Genomic DNA, 18,910 nt, shown 5'->3' on the forward strand with positions numbered 1-18,910 from the left:
CCACCACCGTCCCCTCCGCTCCGCTCCGCTCCACGCCCGCCCCAGCCCGGCGAACAGAGGAGAGGGGAGCGATCGGAGCCAGAGGGAGGCCGCGGAGGTGAGGCGATCCAACCGAGATTGTAAAGATCGATCGCGTGGTTTCGACGCTGCCAAGATTCTTGGTGGGGTTTTCTTGCACTGTCAAAAGCACTAACCTCACGCTCCCCTTTCTTCCTCTTCCATTTCTTTATTTTACAACCCGCAGGTTCTGGGGTCGCCGCCTTCGCTGCTGATCGATTCTCCGGCTTGTTCCTGCGCCTTCTCATCGCACCCCTTGCGGTTAACTCCCTTCCCCGTGCCCCACGGGGTGTTCCTTGTTCCCCTAATCCCCTAACCTGCGCGCTTTCGTTCGTTTCCTTCTCGTGTTCGATACTGAAAATTTTGCTCTCGAAGGAATCTGGTACTAGAAAATCGGAGAAACAAGTCAAAGTATTAAATTTTCTTTCTCTTTCTCCCTTTAACCATGTTGTTATAAGTCCAATATCGTTACGTGGTAAGTTCATGCCAGCTTCTGCAATGCTAGTTTGCCAAGTCATTCACCACCTAAAAAAAACGTGTTGTTGAATTGCTCTCAAAGGAATCGTAGGAAGTAGGAACAGGGGGCTGCTTTTTTTTTATCATGGGATCGGATTTTGTGTTTAGGGGCAACATAAGGTGGAAATGGGTTTCCTTAGCGCGGGCCAAAGCATTTCAAATTACAGGGACGAGCAAATTTTGATGGTCCATATGCATCACGGGGTTTCACTAAACGTCATAAGGGACGCACTGTTAGAATTTCGAAGCAATACATTGCCTTCCACTTTCTATCCTCTCCCAAGTCTCAATAACATCTTGCAGCGCAGATGCCCATTTCTTCGTTCCTTTCTTGCCAAAACTACGGTTCAGGATGAGATCTCCAAAAAATGGCACCACTGATTTTGTAGCATATGGATTCTGCTGTCATCCTGCAAGCCAATAGTTTGAGAGAAGGAGAAAACAAACTTGGCATATCATGCTTTATGTTTGTGAGATTGATTGCATTTTCTACTTGATCACTAAAGAAACCTGTAATATTTTCCACTTTAACCAGTTATACAACTTGTTCTGCATGTAAAGGAGGTGTGTATGTGTCACCACAATTTGCACCCTACAGACAAGTAGCAAGTTGCTTGGTCTAAAGAAAATGAAACTCTATCTCCTGCGTTGTAGTGTTGGATCTAATTGCAAAGTTCCTACAGTAGTGTTTCATTTGATACCCAACTGGCAATGTTATTTTACCACCATTTATCCGTTATTGTTGTTTAATCGGTAGGTGACACTGCCTGCTTCTCTGTTTGCTCACCCTTAGGATTTTCTCCCACTTCTTCAATTCCAATGGAACATAGCTCTTCAGAAGATTCAGACATTAGCGATTCGGATATTGTTGAACACAAGGAGAAGATCTATGCCCAACTGCGAGCCGGAAAATTGAAAGTAAAGTATGGCGAGAGTGCCTTTCGGTGCCCTTTCTGCCCTGGGAAGAAGAAGCAGGACTATAACCTGAAGGATCTACTGCAGCATGCCACAGGAATAGGAGCTGCTCCTAAGCGCAGTGCCAAGGTGAAGGCAACACACCTAGGGCTTGCTATGTTCTTAGAGAAGGATACAGCCAGCTCGTTGGAGAAACCATTGCAAATTGTGGTCTGCAAGCCAAAAGCGACAAAGGGTGAAGAAGAGGTTTTTGTATGGCCATGGATGGGCATTGTGGTTAACTTACACTATGAGTTGAAGGGTGAAGCATTTTCAAGGGAAAGTGAAGAAAGGCTAAGAGCACAGCTGTCACGGTTCAGACCACTCCAAGTCACAATTCTTGGGGATGACAAGGACCAGGCATTTTGTGCCATTGTCAAGTTTGCTAAGGACTGGGGTGGATTAAAGGATGCATTGGCTTTTGAAAAGCATTTCGTACTCGAGCAGTATGGCAAGACAGATTGGAACAAAATAAATTGCAGAAAGGACGATATTTATGGATGGCTTGCAAGATCTGATGATTATAACACTCTGGGGCCAATTGGGCAGCATCTAAGAGAACATGGAGATCTTAAAAGTGTTGGTGACCTGGAACGTGAGGGGACCCAAAAAATTGACATGCGTGTAGCTCATTATGCTCGCCAAATCGAGGTAACAAACAAGCACATGAGTGAATTGGAGCTGAAGAACAATCAAAATGCCATGAAACTTAATAGGATGATGGAAGAGAAAGATCGATTGGTTGAAGAGCACAATGAAAGTACGTACAGATATTTCGATCTTGCACATGTTTTTACATCATATAGCATACAGAGAACTAAACAATCTTAACTGTTTTCTTTGCATGAAAATTTGTAAAACGAAATCTGAATGGCTAAATATATTTTGATTCAGCATAATGTCATCATGTGCTCATTGAATTTGCTGAGTTTGTTTAACTCCTTTGATTACCAGAGATAAGAAAGATGCAGAAAGCTGCTTGCCGAAGTTCTAGGAAAATAATTGACGAAAATATTAGATTGTATGGAGAACTGGAGACTAAGAAAAAGGAAATTGACAGGAAAGGTAAGCAACTTGAAAAATTGGCCACGAAAAGCAATACTGACAGAGAAAAGCTTGAAGCGGCAAAAGAAGAGGTAGGCTTTCGTTATGTTTTCCAGTACTGTTTGATCAAGAACAATTGACAACCTTTTATCTGTTTCTTATCTAATGTAGTTGATTTGTGCATATGTACGCTGTTAAAAATTCTTACAGAATGCAAAGGAGAACATGCTTCTTAATTTAGCAACTCAAAAGAAAAAGGAAGAAGATGAGAAGCTCATGCGACTTGTTAAGAAACATGAGGTATTGCATTCCCACTATCTTATGCATTTACCTGGTGAAATCCTTTCTCACTGGCCGAAAATTGCAGCAAGAGAAAGAAGATGCTTTGAAGAAGCTATGTAATTTACAAATGCAGTTGGCTTCCAAACAAAAACTTGAACTGGAAATAGAACAGTTGAAGGGGAATTTAGAGGTGATGAAGCATATGGTGGACGAAGATAAGAATTTGAAGGAGAAGCTCGATAAGTTGCTTGAAACACTAGAAGAGAAAAATGACGAAATGGAGAATATTGATTCTCTTAATCAGACCCTTATTATTAAGGAACGAAGAACCAATGATGAGTTGGAAGAAGCTAAGAAAGAACTGACAAGTGTATGTATAAGATCTATAGCTACTGACTCAGTTTCTTTTAAGTGTATATTTTTTCTGAAAACAATGTACTGGCTATATAGGGCCTACAAAAGATGTCTGCAGTTCGATCCCTTATCGGTGTCAAAAGAATGGGTGAGCTCGACCACAAAGCTTTCGTTGCTGCTTGCAAAGAGAAAATAACAGATGCAAAGGAGTTGGCACTTGTGTGCTCAAAATGGGAGGATGAGATCAGGCAACCAGATTGGCATCCTTTCAAAGTCATCGATGTTGATGGAGTTGCAAAGGTGCTTCATTTCCTTACTTGATACCATCTCCTGTTCCAATTTTTATGTAGTTTATTGCGGTGGTAAGAAATCGACCATTCCACAATCTGCCACTGAATAACTCCAAAGTTCTTTCAATTTACAACTGGTGTGAGGTTGACACGTGGGCCCAAGACCCACATGTCAGCCTAACATTTGATGGTATATTGTGGATTCAGTTATGGGGTGGTAGATTGTGGGTTTATCCTAAGAAAATTGGTAGCAACAGTCGGCTTGTGCTCCTTTCTTCAAAAGGGTCAGAGACAATTTTGTAAGACTCTAAACTCTTTTTATGCCAAATTGATGCATATTTCATTTAACCATATTAACTCCAAGCTATACGTTTGGGAATTGTTGAACAAATGTACGCTACATCAGGAATTTATAAAAGCAAGGTGTTTTTTATTTTTTGAACTTGTGAAGACTGGGAAATAGTTTGTTTTCTGTTTTGTATAGAATTGTTTCTTGCTTGTTTGTGTGTTGTTTCTGTCATTTTGATGCTAGTCAATAAGAAAGCGTCTTTGAATTATAAGCTCAACGTTGTGGGACTAAATGTGAAGTATGTACTAAACACACATTTTTTAGGTAGCCATTGCGGAACTCCTTTGTTCGCAATCCTCTTCCGATTTTACAAATGTCACCTACTGGGATTTATTGTATGAAGTTGATATTAAAATAGCAGAGGGCTCTTCAGAACCGATTGAACCATGAGTACCATTAATTTCTGTGAATTGGACCTTCAGATTGGGAATTAATGCAGAAATGCAAGTTGCAAAAAGTGACTTCAAAATTTTATAGCTTTACTGGAGCCAACTGTCACCGCTCTTCCTTGATAATATCCATCACTTCTCAGTTTATGTTTATGGAGTCTATCTATAAACTTTCAATTTTACCATGTTTGCGTTAAGACTGGGTAAAGAATCACTTACATTGCGGTAATCATTGTCTATAGCATTTTCTTTGTGTTATCCAGTAACACCATTTTTTGGCATCAAATTTGTCGACATTAATATAATATTTCCTACACTTTGTATTACAGTAAATTTTGTGCAAGAACTTGGTGAGAAACCACCCAAAACTAATATATGCATAGTAGAGTTCAATAGGAAATTAAAAAAGAAATTGTTGCAACAAGAAATTTTCAGAAGCTGAAGCGGACTAAAACAAAATGCTTACTTCAGCTAATCTGTGGCAAAGCATCCTTGCAGTGTCTGATATTCATTGGATTGCGCAGGAAATAATTAAGGAGGATGACGAGAAGCTGCAAGCTTTGAAGGCTGAACTGGGTGAGAAGGCACACGATGTTGTTGTGAGGGCTCTCCGTGAGATTAACGAATACAATCCCAGCGGTAGGTACCCCTTGCCCGAGCTGTGGAACTTCAAGGACGACAGGAAGGCACCAATGGGCGAGGTAGCAGCGTACATAGTGAAGCAGTGGAAGACGAACAAGAGGAAGAACACCTACACCTGATGACTGAGACCTGGATTGGCCTTGCTAGACCATGTGGAGCCATTAGTGTCTTCATGTCCCTGACCTCTTAGCTGAAACATTCTGTGATGTACTTAATTTGTTCCGTCTTTTGGGACGATTAGCTAGATCCATTCTAAAACAGTAATCCCTCCCTGAGCTCCCTGTTCTCTTCTTTATTCGGACCATCAACTGTGCTTTGCAAAATGCGACATATGTTGATTTAGTTCTTATTCTGCTGCTACATAAGTCGATTTCTTGCCTTTTCTTTTCCCGTTTTGAACGGAATGTTATTGTCCTGTTTTGAGATACTAAGTATATTCAGATTCTATGCAATTAACTACTAATTCTGGAGCTAAGGCCCAGGATTAACTCAAATTTGTGTCCCTGCACATGCGGAACCGAACTTTCTAGGTGCATCAACTTTCGCCGCTGGGGTTCTTCGTCAGTTCGCCGCCTCGAAACCCAGGGTGATCTTTCGTAATTAAAGAAGATATTTGCCATGTGCAAAAACATAAATGAATTTGCAGGCGTGTACCTTAAAGATGCATACGCAGTGCGGCGGCGGCGCAAGCCATCAAGGCATCAACGCAGCGGCGCGGCGCTCTGCTGGTGCTGGGGGCTTTTCCTCTCTCCTCTCCCTCCCGCAACGCTAGCTAGGCGACCTCTTCCCGGCCGCTGCGACTCCCCCATGGGAGACGGAGCAACCGCCGCCGCCTGGTAACTCGCCTGGTAGAAACATGGTAAGGCGGACTGGAACCAAGGAAACCATAGAAGGGACTATCCTTATGGATGGCTTGCAAGATTTGATGATTACCACCCTCCTGGCCAATCGGAAGCATTTAAGGAAAAATGGAGTTCTAAGAAATATCGGTGACCGGGAACGTGAAGGACAACAAGAAATCAAGAACTGTATAGCTATTTTTTTTCTAGAATACGCAGGTCATTCCATTAAAAAAAGGAAATTGTTACATCGCGGGCTAGCCGGGCACACGCACACGGGTTCGATGTTACTGATTTGTTACATTGAAACACTAGTGCAACACACACAACCACACAACGTTAGCACGCTACTGGTTCTTGTGACGCCAGCCAACTAAAACTTCCCAGGCATGAAGCTCCAGCTGCGCCCATAGCATTGCTTCATGAAGCTTCTTTTCCTGAACGCAAACGATGGAGGCGTTCGCATCGCTCGCCACCGAACGCAGAGCATCCCGGCAGCTTCGTGCGTTCAAACCGCGCACGTTCCACACGAAAATGTTGAGAATCGCCGTATCCATGGAGTGCAACATCGACCAATTGTGCAGCTTGCTGCGTCGACCTTCATGCACTCGCCGTTCCGGCGCTGGAGGCGATTCGCATTAGTTGATCATCTGTCAGATCATTAGCTAGCGGAAAGATGTCTCTGACGCTGCAAAGTGCTGCGGCTGCATCGTAGACTTTAAGAACTTGTCGAATTCCTTTGCAGCGGCTTGGTCAGCATCGGCGTCGCGATCAACTATTCCTAGTTTGCGCATGGCGAGCACCTCACCCTTTTTCGAAGGCCGGACAGTGATGTTCAACGGCCGCCTGGCGAGGCGGCCGCTTCGTCGTGGCGTCGGCGTCGTGCTCACTGCTGGCGCTCTGGCTGGCGGTCTGTCCACGAGGGGAAGCTGAGTTGCTAGCCGGACAGAGTTTAAGAAGGCTGCGGTCTTCTCTTTCGCAATCGCGGGGGAGCGTGGAGAAGCTAGCGTTGCTTCTGGACCATGTTTAGTTATCCCTAAAATCCTAACTTTAACACTATGCAAAAAGAAGATTCACCATCACATCAAACTTGCGGTACATGTATGAAGTACTGAATGTAGACGAAATTAAAAACTAATTGCACAGTTTTGTTGTACTTTGCGAGACGAATCTTTTAAGCCTAATTAGTCAATATTTGGACAATAATTCACAAATACAAACGAATCGCTACAGTGTTACTATAGTATTTTTGATTATCCAAAGTTGGGCAACTAAACAAGACCTGGTGACGAAGGAGCTGCTGTTGGTGCAAGTGCATCGGTTGGCCTCCGAGTTGTGTTCCTCGGAGAGGCATGTGATGGCGACGCAGTTGGACCTCGGTTGGCCACGGGAATCCAGGAAGAGGCATCAGCTAGCGCCTGGAGGGGTTGCTGGCCTGCGTCGAGCTGCGGTGCCTGGTCCTCGCAACGGCGAGCGCGACGGGAGTAGGTCTTGATGGGTGTTGCACCTGTCTGCTCTCGGGGTAGAAGCCTGGGCCGGTTCACGCCTGCGGATCACTTGTTCGAGCAGCATCGGATCCTCCGCACAGTAATCAGGGAGATGGCGCGGCAGCAAAAGCAGCTCCGGAGGTAGCTCTGTAGGCGCCCGTGACCCAAGAGGAGTAGGGCGCAGCGAAAACGCGGGTGTCGAAGGCGCGCACAGTGACGGCGTGAGCGTCGCAGGGCATGGCCTAGGCGCCTGCTCGTTCTCATCAGCTGGACGCGTCGTGGGCGCGTCGTGTCGTTGTGCAGGCGGCGTCACGGGTTGCTGAGCGGCGCGTTTCAAACTGACGCCGAAAAGGCCTGCGCCGTTCCCCGCCCTCGGGACTCGAGTCAGGAGCCGTTGGCTCGTCTTCATCCCCGCCGGTGAGTCTCCCGTTGGGTTTGGCGGCGGAGCTGCGCCTGCCGGCGGCACCACACGTGACGGCGGCGGCACGGATGCTACTCCGCGGAAACGGACTCCTGACGGTTCACCATCATCAGGAAGATTGCAACCATCCTCAACGCCGGGCCTGGTGAAGAACCCATGCATGCGGGGGCCGTACCCATGGGAGTTGCCGTAGTCACGGTCAGGGTCCCTGTCGTGGCCCGAATCTCCGTCACTCGAGGGCGGCGACGGCTCCGGCGAAGGCGAACGCGAACGAAAGTCGGCGATATGGCGTAGGCGGACAACGACGTCGTAGACGAGGGCCTTCTTTTGCCGGAGATACGGAGGCAGGTTGCCGAACACACGCTGCATCACCAGATCGTCGTAAACTACCTGCTGCTCATGTTCTGCGATTTGCAACTTCACCTTTCGTGGAATACGGCTTGGATCATCCGTCCAGGCTTGAACCTTGAGCTTCCGCATGTCCGTGCGCTCCTCCTCGACATGTTCCACACGCTCGACGCAGCATGACTTGGAGAGAAGCTTCCTTGCCGTGCGAGCGCTCCATGCGTGCGCCGGCGCGCCGTCAAGCTCGAGCGTGACGCAGAATTGAAGCGTCCTCGTGTCAGCCCGATCAAGACGCGTCCACGGCCGGAAAAAGAAGCGGAGCTCGCCGACGGGGACACTGTGCAACATCCCGCGCCCGCATCGTCGTGAAGGTCACGAGGAAACTCTCCGGCCAGTATCGCTTGATGTTGAAGTTGTCGTGTCCGGCGACCGGCAGTTCAGCAATTGCGCGGCGTAGTCCGTCGATAGGTACGTCGGGAGGGGCCCCCGGCGCTGCCGCCAGCAGTGACAGCCTCAGTCGGCCCTCTTCGGCGTCCATCGCAGCATCCCTGGATAAGAAGCAAACTTGTTCCGTCGGGCGAGAATCTGGGCAGCCGGCGGCACGTCGTCGTCAACGTAGAAGGGCCCTCCCCGCTCATCGCCGTCATCGCTACTGGAACCCGACGGCCCCTCCCGTAAGGGCGGCCGCGGCAGGTTCGCGTTCCGGTGTGGCAGCGCGAGCCCACCACGCTGGGGACGCGCGGGGCTACCAGCACCGGGGCGGGCATGGGTGCGACCCGACTGCAGCTGTGGTGAACGGCCGCGGCTAGTGTGGCCGGCCGTTGAGGCAGACGGGGAAGGTGTGCGGCCGATGGCGTCCCTCCCGCGCGGGTTTGGCGGCGAGCTACGACGCAGCCGGACAATGCGTCGACCGCCCCCTTCTCCAGACGACACCGAACTGACAGGGCTGCGTGGGCGCTTACAGTCGCGAGCTAGATGCCAGAAGCCATGGCAGCGGAAACAGCGCGTCGGCCGGCGGCATTGCGCGATGAAATGGGTAGACGACATGCAGTTGAGGCACTTCCCCGTCAACTCCGGAGGAATGCGCTTCGCCGACGGTTGGGCCTGCTCGACCACCGTCCATTGTCACTGGGCTAGGCGTTGGCGCCGCCTGCGCCTGGATCTAGTACGCCTGGTCTCTGCCGTCGTCCAGCCATCGCCGTCGGTCTTCGGCATAGGCGCAGCGGCTGGTTGGGCCAGTACGGACTGAAGTCGGCCTTGCTTCCTGACGTGTTCCGGCTGTCGCTGAGGCAGGCCATGGAGAAGCATTGTCTGGCCGCGGCGTCGCGAGGGACGGCGGCCAAGACGCTCCTCGGCCTGGGCGCCCAGACGGACAGCCACCACCTTGTGCCGGCGCGGCGGTGAAGGAGCGACTGGAGGTGGCGAATACATAGCGCAGCCGCTAGACGGGGATGGCACCGGCGAGGGAGTGCAGAGGAGCACACCCCGGTAGGATGGCCGTGGCGGGGAGGCACAGGGGGATGCGGCGTCGGAGCCGGAGTCGTCTCTCCAACGGCCCGTCCTCCCGATGCGGCGAACAAGTAACCTCTCAGGTTATGGCTCGCACCCTCGCACACCCGCGCTCGCCCACCGCCGGTCGCCGGCGCCGGAGTGGCGGCCGGCGACCGGAGGTGGGCGAGCGCGGGTGTGCGAGGGTGCGAGCCATCCCCTGAGAGGTTACTTGTTCAAATCATGCAAAAAGGTCAATCCACTCATAGCTAATTATGTTTGCCAGATCGAGGAGAAGAACAAACATATCCGGAAACTGGAGCGGAAGAAAGATCAAAAGGCCATGGAACTTCGTAGGGTGATGGAGGAGAAAGATCGATTAGTTCAAGAGCACAATCATAGTTAGTTACTTCTATCTTTTATTTTGCAACATACTGCATACTAAAATTATCTTTACTCTCCACATGTAAACCTGTACATATGATCAGCATTTTTCTCGAATACATAAGAGAACTGCATACGATAGCATTAATAAGAAAGTGAATATGCACAACACACCATATACCCACACACTGTGCAGCACAGCTAATTATACTTTAGCGCAGCATGGTTCATCTTGTGCACACTGGATCTGACACTGCATCGTTTGATTGATGAACAGGGATAACACAGATGCAGCAAGTTGCTTGTAAAAAAGTGAGCAGAACTATCGAGGACAATCATAGGTTGGATGAAGAACTGAAGACCTGGCAACGAGATATTGACAATAGACGTAAAGAACTTGAAGACTTGGCATCCAAAAGCAATATTGTGGATAAAGCAAAGATCGAAGAAGACTTAGAAAAGGTAAATTTCTTTTTCTTTTCTCATACTATTTGATTTTCCCGAGCTTAATACGAATAATAACAAGCTTTCCTCTGCCACTAATCAGAACCAATATATGCTGTTAAAACTCTTGTAGAATGCAAAGGAGAACGAGAGTCTTAATTCAGCAATCCAGAAGCAGATGGAGGCAAATAAGGAACTTTTCTGTCTCCTTCAGAAACAAGAATTGCAGGAAGGCACAAATGATGCTTTGAGGGTGTTAAAATGTCTGCAAAAGCAATTGAACGCCAAACATGAACTTGAACTAGAAAAAGTACGGTTGAAGGGGGAGCTAGAGGTAAGGAAGCACATGGTAGCTGAAGAAGATACAAAATTGCAGCAGGATCTTGATAAGATGCATGAAGATCTGGAAGAGATAAATGAGGAAATAGCGTACGCTAATGATTTTAACCAGACCTTTATTGTTAGGGAAGAAATGGCTAGTGAAGAGCTGGAAGATGCCAAGAAAGAGATGATAAGGGTATGTATAACTATTGATTTGGTTTTCTCTTTGTGTTAACTTGTATGTTGAGAACAAATTACTCATATTACAGGCCTTGGAACAAAGGTCAGGAAAGTCAGGCACTCGATCCAATATGAATTTTGGTGTCAAAAGGATGGGCGAGCTTGATCAGAAAGCCTTTCGTGCTGCATGCAGAAACAGAATAGCAGAAGATGACTTTGATGTGGAGTTCACACTTATATTTTCAAAATGGGAGGACGAGATTAGACAGACAAAATGGTATATTGATGCTGATGGCAAAAAGAAGGTAAAGTTTCATTTACTTGGTACGCTTGATATTATCTGCTGCTCCAGCCTTCTAGTTTTACAGATAGTTGTCTCTCGTATTGGCATGATTTATTGCATGTCTGTGTTCTGTTCCCCCTAGTGTTGTAAGATACAGTTCCCAGATTGGGTGACTGTTTAGACCTTAACCAAATGGATTGCACTGCTAACTTGATGTACCCTTATCGCAACAATATTGGACTAATTGAGAAGTACCTCAACTCATTTTCTTTTGGGTAGGTGATGGTAAACTCCCGTTTACAGTGATGGAGATGTGGTGAAAGATTCTTGCGGTCTCTAATATTCATTTGATCCCTCAGGAAAAAATTCAGGAAGATGATGAGAGACTGCAAGCTCTCAAGGCTGAATTTGGTGAGGAGGCACACGGTTTAGTTGTTAAGGCCCTCCTTGAAATGCATGAGTAGAGTCCCCTCGAGAGGGATCCCGTACCTGAGCTGTGGAGCTTGAAGGATGATCGGAAAGCGACAATTCCTGAGGTAGTGGCGTACCTGTTTAAGCAGTGGAAGGCAAACAAGAACAAGCGCGCCTACTACTGAGCCAGATCTGGCGGGCTTCTCTTTTGGTGCCAGCTAAAAGTCTGGCACATGAGGTTTGAAACTTATTTAGTTCTTTTATTTACTCTGAGGAGATTTGGCGTTGCTTTGCAACATTGTGTACCCATTTGGGAGTGTTGGTGTGCTGTGGATGGTGTCAGTGCTGTGTTCTTTATCAGAATCACTTGTGGTTTGTGCAATGCAAGTGTACTGATGCTACTGAAGTTCATTTCCAGCAGTATGGTACTCCTTATGTGAGAATATAAGAGTGTGGTCTGAATATTTACAGTTTCAGTCAAATGCGAATGGCAACCTGAAAAAACTGGTCTTTTGCGGAAGCAATTTTAACTGTACATTTCCGATATCTCCCTTTTCGGCAATGAAGCAGTTGGAGCTTCAAGTGACAAGTTGTCCTCATCAATTTCAGAGAGATAAGCTCCAACCTTTCTCCAAGAACACCCTCACGAAGACACGAACCATATGCGTGAGGACACTCTAGTGAGTCTCTGGATTGCCCGGGTCTTGCTCGGCACGACGATGTGATCTCGCTGATTAAGCCAGCGAAACACCTGCCACATCATCCGACGGAATGGATCGCTTTGGCAAACCTCTAGAAGAAGAGGGATTAGTTACAGAACACAAAATAAACTATACTTGAAAAAAGAAAGAAAAATAACCTGAGCTTTGGCAAACGAAATAGGTCGAATGTACAGCTTATCTGGGCCCAAAAACGTGGCTGACCTGGGTGAGAAAGTAGCCCGTCGCGCAATAGGCACGGCGGCGGAGGAGGAGGAAGCATCGGGCCTTGGGCTTTATGATTAGGCCCAAATCACATTTCTCTCCCGTCCGGCCCTGTCGTCACCACTCACCAACCACGACGCAAGCCGCACGACCGATAGCACGAGAGCGAAGCCGCCGCCGCCTCCCCTTCCGCTGCCACGGCTTCCAGTTCATCTTCTTGCCTGCCTCCATCATCTCTCCCCTATCGAATCTAGTGAAGGAATCTAGCGCGGCGCGGTATGCAAGCGGTCCGTACCCTCGTGCTGCGGCACCTGCGGCTCCGTGCGCCGCCCTCCGTCGCTGCCCGTGCTGGCGGCGCGGGGCCCCCGGCGGTGTCGCAGCGCTGGCTCGCTCGGGGGATGAGCACGCCGGCGGACCAGGACGGCGGCTGTAGCTCCGGCTCCGAGAGCGCCGTCAGGGCGCGCGTCGTCGACCTGGTCAGGAAGTTCGACAAGATCGACGCCGACAAGGTCGGTTCTTGCCTCTGCTCTGCTACTATCTTCGCCCTTCTTTTCTCGTCTCTTTCTTCACGAGAGCCTTTGTTCCCGCAGTCCAGCTTATGCAATGTGTGAATGGAATGGAGACGTGATGGATGTCAGTGGCTCAGTGCTTACTCGATTTTAAGTTCCGGGTTTTGCTAGGATGGTAGTTCCAAGTCATTGATGACAGCTTACTAGGATACCGTCAAAAGATCGTTTCTATCCACTGCCCTTACCATATAGAATAATGCTCGCGCATTTTATCACCTGTGGCCTTGTGGGTGTTGCTAATTCCTGCTTAGTTAGGCTGCCATGGGTGTGTAAATATGTGCATATTTTGGTCTTACAGCAGCGAACGGAAGTCAAGAATGAAATACAAGGCATTGGGACTGCGGCTTTTCGAACAATTCTTAAAAGCAAAACGAGAAAGTGAGCCAAAATGGACTCATAACTAACTATAGAATACAGAACGGTAAGCTAGAACTATGGTGCCTAACGATATTTTTAACACCCTTTTTTGTTCAAGAAAGATGTCTCTTACAATCTCATGAAGCTATGCTACTTTCCATAAGCAATGTTTACTATCATTAGACACCTTTTGCAGTTGTAACCTGATCCGTGGCATGAGAATTGCTAGAGTATGATTGAAGAAATTGTGTCTTTGGTGAACTTGTTATGTAAAGTTTTTTGTTTCTATTGGACATGTAACATTTTATCAGTACCAAATAATCTTGTATAATAATTTTAGATTGATCAGTATTAGGATCGGCAAACTTATACTGTTGCCTGCCAGAAAGTGATTGATACCTCTGTTCTCGTTGAATTTGAGCCCTTCAGAAATCAGCATAGCTGCTGATACGATAAGTGGCATCAATATAAAATGTTGTGTATCATATTTGAGACTGATACATTTGTCTTGTAGCTAGTACCATGAAATTACTTCCCTTCAGCTAGTACCATGAAATGATCAAAAGGGTAATTGCATAATACCCAGCTTTTGGCAATATTGGGTAGGGCAGCGTTCCAACTCTAAGTCAACAGTGCTGGATCCCTCCACATAATTAGGTTGCTGAGAGGGTGTGTAGGAATAAGAAGCGCACTTGATGTAAGCAATGATGACAGCATAAATATGGAATAATGGTTGACAATGTTTGTGCTTATTGCAAGACTCTGCTTGTGCATCATAGGAGTTTCTTGATTGCTGTTTTGTTCGTTAAATGCTTCCAAAAGTAGAAGCACTAATCAATCTTAGCGAACATTTTTATGATTATGTTGTTTTGCAAGTGGTACACACAATGGGACCTAATTCCTCTTTTAGTGAGTGCAGACTACCCGTCATAAAGATGATAGGCCACGGGAAACTGGCATTCGCTTATTAAGCAGCTCTACAAATTACACATCTATTGCAGTATCTTTGTATTGTTTGCATATGAGCTATGGCTCACATTTGCCATCTAATTGCTTGCAGGTGACCGAGACAGCAGATTTCCAGAAGGACCTGAGCTTGGACAGTTTAGACCGTGTGGAACTTGTTATGGCTTTTGAGCAAGAATTCTCCATCGAGATTCCTGATGACAAGGCTGACAAGCTTACCTGCTGTGCTGATGTTGCAAAATATATCATATCGGAATCTCAGTCCAGTAATAAAAATGCTGGTAGCTCCTGAGGTGCAAGTGAAAGTGGTTGCAAAGTTTTTTTTTTCTTGTTACAATGGACAACTACACGTGCTGTCTCCTTTTAATTGTTTTGCCAGTATGAAAGCGAATGCTCTTCCAATGTGTCGTATAGTTCTGCTCTGATAGAATCTATTACCCAGGTCGTGTTTGTTACCAGGGAAGGTGTTTGTGCTGATCATGCTTGACACATTTTTTTTTGGCTAATCAGACTACCAAATTCAATCAGTCTAAGTTAATGTTTCGTGTTCTGTTTAAAATGGAAAAGAAATGGGGAATTCCTAGTTTCCTGCTACAGTGAACACCTTTTGTTTTCCTGTCTTCTGCCATCCAGAATATTTCAGACTCGTGATATTAAGTGACAGCCACCAACTGGTTGGCATGGGAGGTAGTAGCGTGGTGCCATATGGCTGGACCACGTCACCACAACCTGTGAGCCTTGGCCTGTGCTATGGAAGAGAATGAGCCAGGATAGCACCCGCCTTATCCTGTCCTCTTGTTCTGTCACATGCACTACTACATCATGTGAGGCGCATGAGGCCGGAGAGTTCTTTCCTCTTCCGCACCAGCCCAGCCATGGCCAAGGTAGCTCCCTCCCTCCTTGCCGTCGGCAGCGGCGCTTCCTTCACCGCGCTGCCATCGCCCAGGAAAGGTGCCAGTTTTTTCCGCGATCGCGTCGTCAGCAGGCGTGCCAGGATTTCAGCTAAGCTCGGTATGATCCCTCAATCCTCCCTTGCTCTTTTATTTTTGTTTGAGGCTCTGTGAAACAAAGCAGGTGGAGATGGGGAGCTGAAGCCTCAAGGCAAGAAGAAGTTCATCACCAGGGAAGAGGAACCAGAACAGTAAGCACAGAAGCTCAACTCTCCTCAGAGCATCCTGCGACACTGATTCACTCACTCCATGTGGGCTGATGGAATGCAGGTACTGGCAGACTGCAGGGGAGAGGGAGGGTGAGAACCCCATGAAGACGCCCCTGCCCTACATCATCATCTTCGGCATGTCCACCCCCTTCGTCATCCTCGCCATCGCCTTTGCCAATGGATGGATCAAGGTCCCCGTACGATGAGCTCATGTCATCGCGTGACCAGATTTTGGAAGCTTCCGGTCAAGCACCTCGTCACTGCCTATATCTTCTCCAGCGAGAGCCCTGCGAGTTTTTATGCCTTTATAGAGATATAAGAATCAATGCTTTGTAAGCACAGTATGAATGATCGATCATATGTGTATGTAGCCCAACACCTTCGAAGCTCAGAAGTATTTACAGTACCTCTTAGAACTTCAGTCCACGTTCCGGTTTAAGGTTTTGTATCAATCTTCAGTTCATGCAATGCGCCAATGCCTTGGTTCTTCACACACACAAGACAAGGTTTGTAGCATCAGCAGTTGTCGAGAACAATCACAGGCCCAACTATGACTTGACTTTTGGTGAACCTCAACTGACCCTGCTATACAAATGTCATACTATACTATATACTATCTAAAATTAACTAATGTTCAGTCCATGCTGTGTTCAGGGCCAATGAATTGCCAAAAAAAAGGTGTAAAGTCTTGACGGTTGATCAAGGTGCAGCTGGCGTAGCAGCAGCTACAGAAAATAACCTAGAGAACATATGAGAACCAGGAGAGAAAAAAAACACATCAAAGTGTGATTTTGTAAAAAGAAAATACCATGAGTATTCAGACTTGCATGTCATAGATTTACTTATGTAACAGCCAATTTCTCCATTGCAAACCACACATGTAAGGATCATGATTGAAAATTCATTAGAATTTAAGTAAGACTTGGAAATTAAACTCACAGAATTTCAGCACCACAGAGAACAGCAGAGCTCATATGAATTACACCCCAGGAAACATTTTTCTTTTATCTATTAGTCGATCATGAGTATATATTATTGGGGAATAACTCCCACACAAGTATTACAGTTTATCAACCTTTAGGTAAACACAGCATCAATTGCCAGTCACCTAGTTGGTTTTCTATCAAATTCAGATTCATGGCAGTGTGGATCCAGCCAATCACGAGGAGAGCTCCTTGGCATGCTGGTACCACTTGCTCTAGCGCCCATCAACTCCCTGAGGCTCTCCACCTTGTTCTCCTGAGCGTTGCCAGTGAATTTCCTATCTGCTTCCTTTAGCTTGTTCCTGAACCGCTGCTTACGGCCAACGTTGTTCAGCTCCTGCTGCTTTACTTGAGATGGCGGAGCCCCATGAGGTCCCAAGTATATCTTCTCATCTTTTGCCTGCTCAAGTATGAATTTACATCCCCATGAAGCAATGAACACCAATGGATCAGTAGTTCATAAATGTCAATCAAACACTGACATACCTGTAGAGGTTCAGGATCTTTTGCTTCAGGGATACTAGGCTCAGTCACATCATTATCTTGAGTGAGCAAATTAGGAATAACATATCCGTCCGCATCTGTGAATTGTGATAGCACCATTAAAATTATAAGGATGTGTAAAATAGCAGCAGTGCAGATTAAATGGAGCTCAGAATGGAATGCAATTCATGTATTACAACTACCTAACTAAATAGTAGTATCTGAGACTCTGACAACTAAATTGTAATTACATATGACAATCAACAACCTAAGTCATATGTTGGTCATATGTTAATAAGATTTATACCATTCATCTTCCCCTCAACGAGGTTCATAGTTTGCCTGATGTCATATATCTCCTATTTTAAAAATATGCAATGCAAAAGGCATCTTAGTAAAGAAAAGGTTAATATCCAACTTCCTAGAGTAAGTACGGTATTTGGTCTGAGAGAAAAAGGTTTAGTTCCTGAACAGAAACACGCAGCTCTCACTCGATAAAAATCAAACAGGGCAACAGATGAAAAGCAAAGAGCAGCGATTCTTGAGAAATTGACCCTTGTGTTGAATAGCTAATGCAAAGATTCAGCAAAGGAAGGCATTTATTCTGTTGAAGTTTCTCACGTGTAATCTTGGCTGATTTGATCAAGAAGGAAAGTTAAGGTGAAATTCACATTTTGTTTTCTTAAGAATGGCAAATGCCCCTTGCGATTTATAACCATAGGTCAGTAGGTCTCTATCATGTTGCTTTTCCACCTGAAAAATCCTCTGGTTACACAATCATCTAGACTTTTCCCCCACGTAGAACGAGCATGCTTGCACAATGTCTCAGGCAATCCCTCAACAACAACAAAATCCGGCCACAAGGATGGGCGTGTTACCACTTACCAGCAAGAGGTCATCCAACCGCCTATACCTCAAAACTTGTCTACTCGTATCATGGAAAATTATCACGCACCTGAAGCTAGCTACCGGTAAACAAGCACAGCAAGAGACGAGGGCGCGTCACGGTTACTCACCCCACTCGTCTTCCTTGTCGGCGGCGGCGGGTGCCTCAAGAGGTGGGGCGGCCTCCGCAGACGAGGGGGAAGGGGCCGCCATGGTGGTCCGAGGTGGGGAGCCGGAGCCTCCTCGACGGGGAGATGGATCCCTCTTGCCTCTGCGCTCTCTCGTCGGCTCTCCGCTTCACTTCGAATCTTCTTCCCTTGGGAGTTGGGAATCGATTCCGTCTGATCCCCAGGGCGGTGCGGCAGCAGAGAGAAAGCAGACAGGTGCAAGGCAGGCCTTTCATGGGCTCTGGGCCCACTAAAGCAGTCCTCTATGTTAGGCCGGCTACTTTAGCCCATCTGCACCGCATCGCACGGCCCGAAAGGCACAGAGTAGCTGCACACAAGAAATAAAGGGGATGCTTGGTTCGCTCGCCAGCGCTCGCCTCGCCTGCTCCAGCAAGGTTAGCAGCGTTTGGATCTTTTGCTGCTCTCTCCTCGTTACCTGCGCTTTCAAGTTTTTTCCTTGCTCGAGCAAGCTAGCTGATTCGGCTCTCCTCACCTTGTCAAGCGAGTCGAGGCGAGGCGAGCGGGCAAAAGTTCCAAGCGGCCCCAAAGTGCGCGGGCTGGAAGAAGAGAGTACGCTTTCGTTTTGGTTAGAGATTTGATCAAACATATATCGAATGTAGATTTTGTTTCGTAGATCTCGTTACAAGGAATATGATGGTGTAAATTGATTTGAGAACGGATGCTTAATGAGATAGTAATGATTAGTTAAAAAATTATACCTAATTTTTAATCGCTGACATCACCACTAGCATCATCGTGAAAGTGACATTAAGGAGATGTTTGGATAGTATGTGCTAAACTTTAGTAGTGTCATATCGAATGTTCGGATGCTAATTAGGAGGACTAAACATGAACTAATTATAAAACTAATTGCAGAACTCCTGGGCTAATTCGCAAGACGAATCTGTTAAGACTAATTAATCCATCATTAACAAATG

General features: G+C 46.8%; 5 protein-coding genes across 5 annotated transcripts; 4 read left to right on the forward strand and 1 right to left on the reverse strand.

Moving 5' to 3' along the window:
* Positions 1-7: 7 nt before the first annotated feature.
* On the forward strand, positions 8-5,261 carry LOC101777833 (factor of DNA methylation 1). Its single transcript, XM_012848703.3, has 8 exons — positions 8-97; positions 245-318; positions 1,367-2,287; positions 2,482-2,663; positions 2,782-2,871; positions 2,939-3,223; positions 3,304-3,507; positions 4,760-5,261. Exons 3-8 carry the CDS (start codon positions 1,393-1,395, stop codon positions 4,994-4,996), a joined length of 1,893 nt encoding a protein of 630 aa, XP_012704157.1. The 5' UTR covers positions 8-97; positions 245-318; positions 1,367-1,392; the 3' UTR covers positions 4,997-5,261.
* Positions 5,262-9,536: 4,275 nt separating this feature from the next.
* LOC101767468 (factor of DNA methylation 1) lies at positions 9,537-11,533 on the forward strand. Its single transcript, XM_022829672.1, has 5 exons — positions 9,537-9,639; positions 10,119-10,303; positions 10,419-10,802; positions 10,876-11,091; positions 11,429-11,533. The coding sequence occupies exons 1-5, from the start codon at positions 9,537-9,539 to the stop codon at positions 11,531-11,533; spliced, it is 993 nt and encodes a 330-aa protein (XP_022685407.1).
* Positions 11,534-12,519: 986 nt separating this feature from the next.
* Positions 12,520-13,729, forward strand: LOC101778640. Its single transcript, XM_022823191.1, has 2 exons — positions 12,520-12,912; positions 12,994-13,729. The coding sequence occupies exons 1-2, from the start codon at positions 12,682-12,684 to the stop codon at positions 13,012-13,014; spliced, it is 252 nt and encodes an 83-aa protein (XP_022678926.1). The 5' UTR covers positions 12,520-12,681; the 3' UTR covers positions 13,015-13,729.
* A 1,345-nt stretch (positions 13,730-15,074) lies between these two features.
* LOC101778239 lies at positions 15,075-16,024 on the forward strand. Its single transcript, XM_004982425.4, has 3 exons — positions 15,075-15,306; positions 15,370-15,436; positions 15,516-16,024. The coding sequence occupies exons 1-3, from the start codon at positions 15,129-15,131 to the stop codon at positions 15,658-15,660; spliced, it is 390 nt and encodes a 129-aa protein (XP_004982482.1). The 5' UTR covers positions 15,075-15,128; the 3' UTR covers positions 15,661-16,024.
* A 334-nt stretch (positions 16,025-16,358) lies between these two features.
* On the reverse strand, positions 16,359-18,156 carry LOC101779051. The gene is made up of 3 exons (XM_004982427.2): positions 17,937-18,156; positions 16,924-17,018; positions 16,359-16,837 (listed from the first exon to the last, which is right to left on the reverse strand). The coding sequence occupies exons 1-3, from the start codon at positions 18,016-18,018 to the stop codon at positions 16,559-16,561; spliced, it is 456 nt and encodes a 151-aa protein (XP_004982484.1). The 5' UTR covers positions 18,019-18,156; the 3' UTR covers positions 16,359-16,558.
* Positions 18,157-18,910: the final 754 nt, after the last annotated feature.

This window comes from Setaria italica, chromosome IX, assembly GCF_000263155.2.
Source record: "Setaria italica strain Yugu1 chromosome IX, Setaria_italica_v2.0, whole genome shotgun sequence".
Classification (NCBI taxonomy): Eukaryota; Viridiplantae; Streptophyta; class Magnoliopsida; order Poales; family Poaceae; genus Setaria; species Setaria italica.

What these genes read in the sequence shown, in the direction of transcription:
- LOC101767468 (XM_022829672.1), top strand. Translation starts at nt 9,537, where the DNA reads ATGCGGCGAACAAGTAACCTCTCAGGTTATGGCTCGCACCCTCGCACA. An exon ending in GTGGCGGCCGGCGACCGGAG is followed by an intron (nt 9,640 to 10,118) that starts GTGGGCGAGCGC and finishes ATTGATGAACAG; the next exon opens with GGATAACACAGATGCAGCAA. An exon ending in TCGAAGAAGACTTAGAAAAG is followed by an intron (nt 10,304 to 10,418) that starts GTAAATTTCTTT and finishes AAACTCTTGTAG; the next exon opens with AATGCAAAGGAGAACGAGAG.
- LOC101778640 (XM_022823191.1), top strand. Translation starts at nt 12,682, where the DNA reads ATGCAAGCGGTCCGTACCCTCGTGCTGCGGCACCTGCGGCTCCGTGCG. An exon ending in ACAAGATCGACGCCGACAAG is followed by an intron (nt 12,913 to 12,993) that starts GTCGGTTCTTGC and finishes TTGTTCCCGCAG; the next exon opens with TCCAGCTTATGCAATGTGTG.
- LOC101778239 (XM_004982425.4), top strand. Translation starts at nt 15,129, where the DNA reads ATGAGGCCGGAGAGTTCTTTCCTCTTCCGCACCAGCCCAGCCATGGCC. An exon ending in CAGGATTTCAGCTAAGCTCG is followed by an intron (nt 15,307 to 15,369) that starts GTATGATCCCTC and finishes GAAACAAAGCAG; the next exon opens with GTGGAGATGGGGAGCTGAAG. An exon ending in AGGGAAGAGGAACCAGAACA is followed by an intron (nt 15,437 to 15,515) that starts GTAAGCACAGAA and finishes GATGGAATGCAG; the next exon opens with GTACTGGCAGACTGCAGGGG.
- LOC101779051 (XM_004982427.2), bottom strand. Translation starts at nt 18,018, where the DNA reads ATGGCGGCCCCTTCCCCCTCGTCTGCGGAGGCCGCCCCACCTCTTGAG. An exon ending in CGACAAGGAAGACGAGTGGG is followed by an intron (nt 17,019 to 17,936) that starts GTGAGTAACCGT and finishes CACAATTCACAG; the next exon opens with ATGCGGACGGATATGTTATT. An exon ending in AAGATCCTGAACCTCTACAG is followed by an intron (nt 16,838 to 16,923) that starts GTATGTCAGTGT and finishes ATACTTGAGCAG; the next exon opens with GCAAAAGATGAGAAGATATA.
- LOC101777833 (XM_012848703.3), top strand. Translation starts at nt 1,393, where the DNA reads ATGGAACATAGCTCTTCAGAAGATTCAGACATTAGCGATTCGGATATT. An exon ending in TTGAAGCGGCAAAAGAAGAG is followed by an intron (nt 2,664 to 2,781) that starts GTAGGCTTTCGT and finishes AAATTCTTACAG; the next exon opens with AATGCAAAGGAGAACATGCT. An exon ending in ATGTTGATGGAGTTGCAAAG is followed by an intron (nt 3,508 to 4,759) that starts GTGCTTCATTTC and finishes TGGATTGCGCAG; the next exon opens with GAAATAATTAAGGAGGATGA.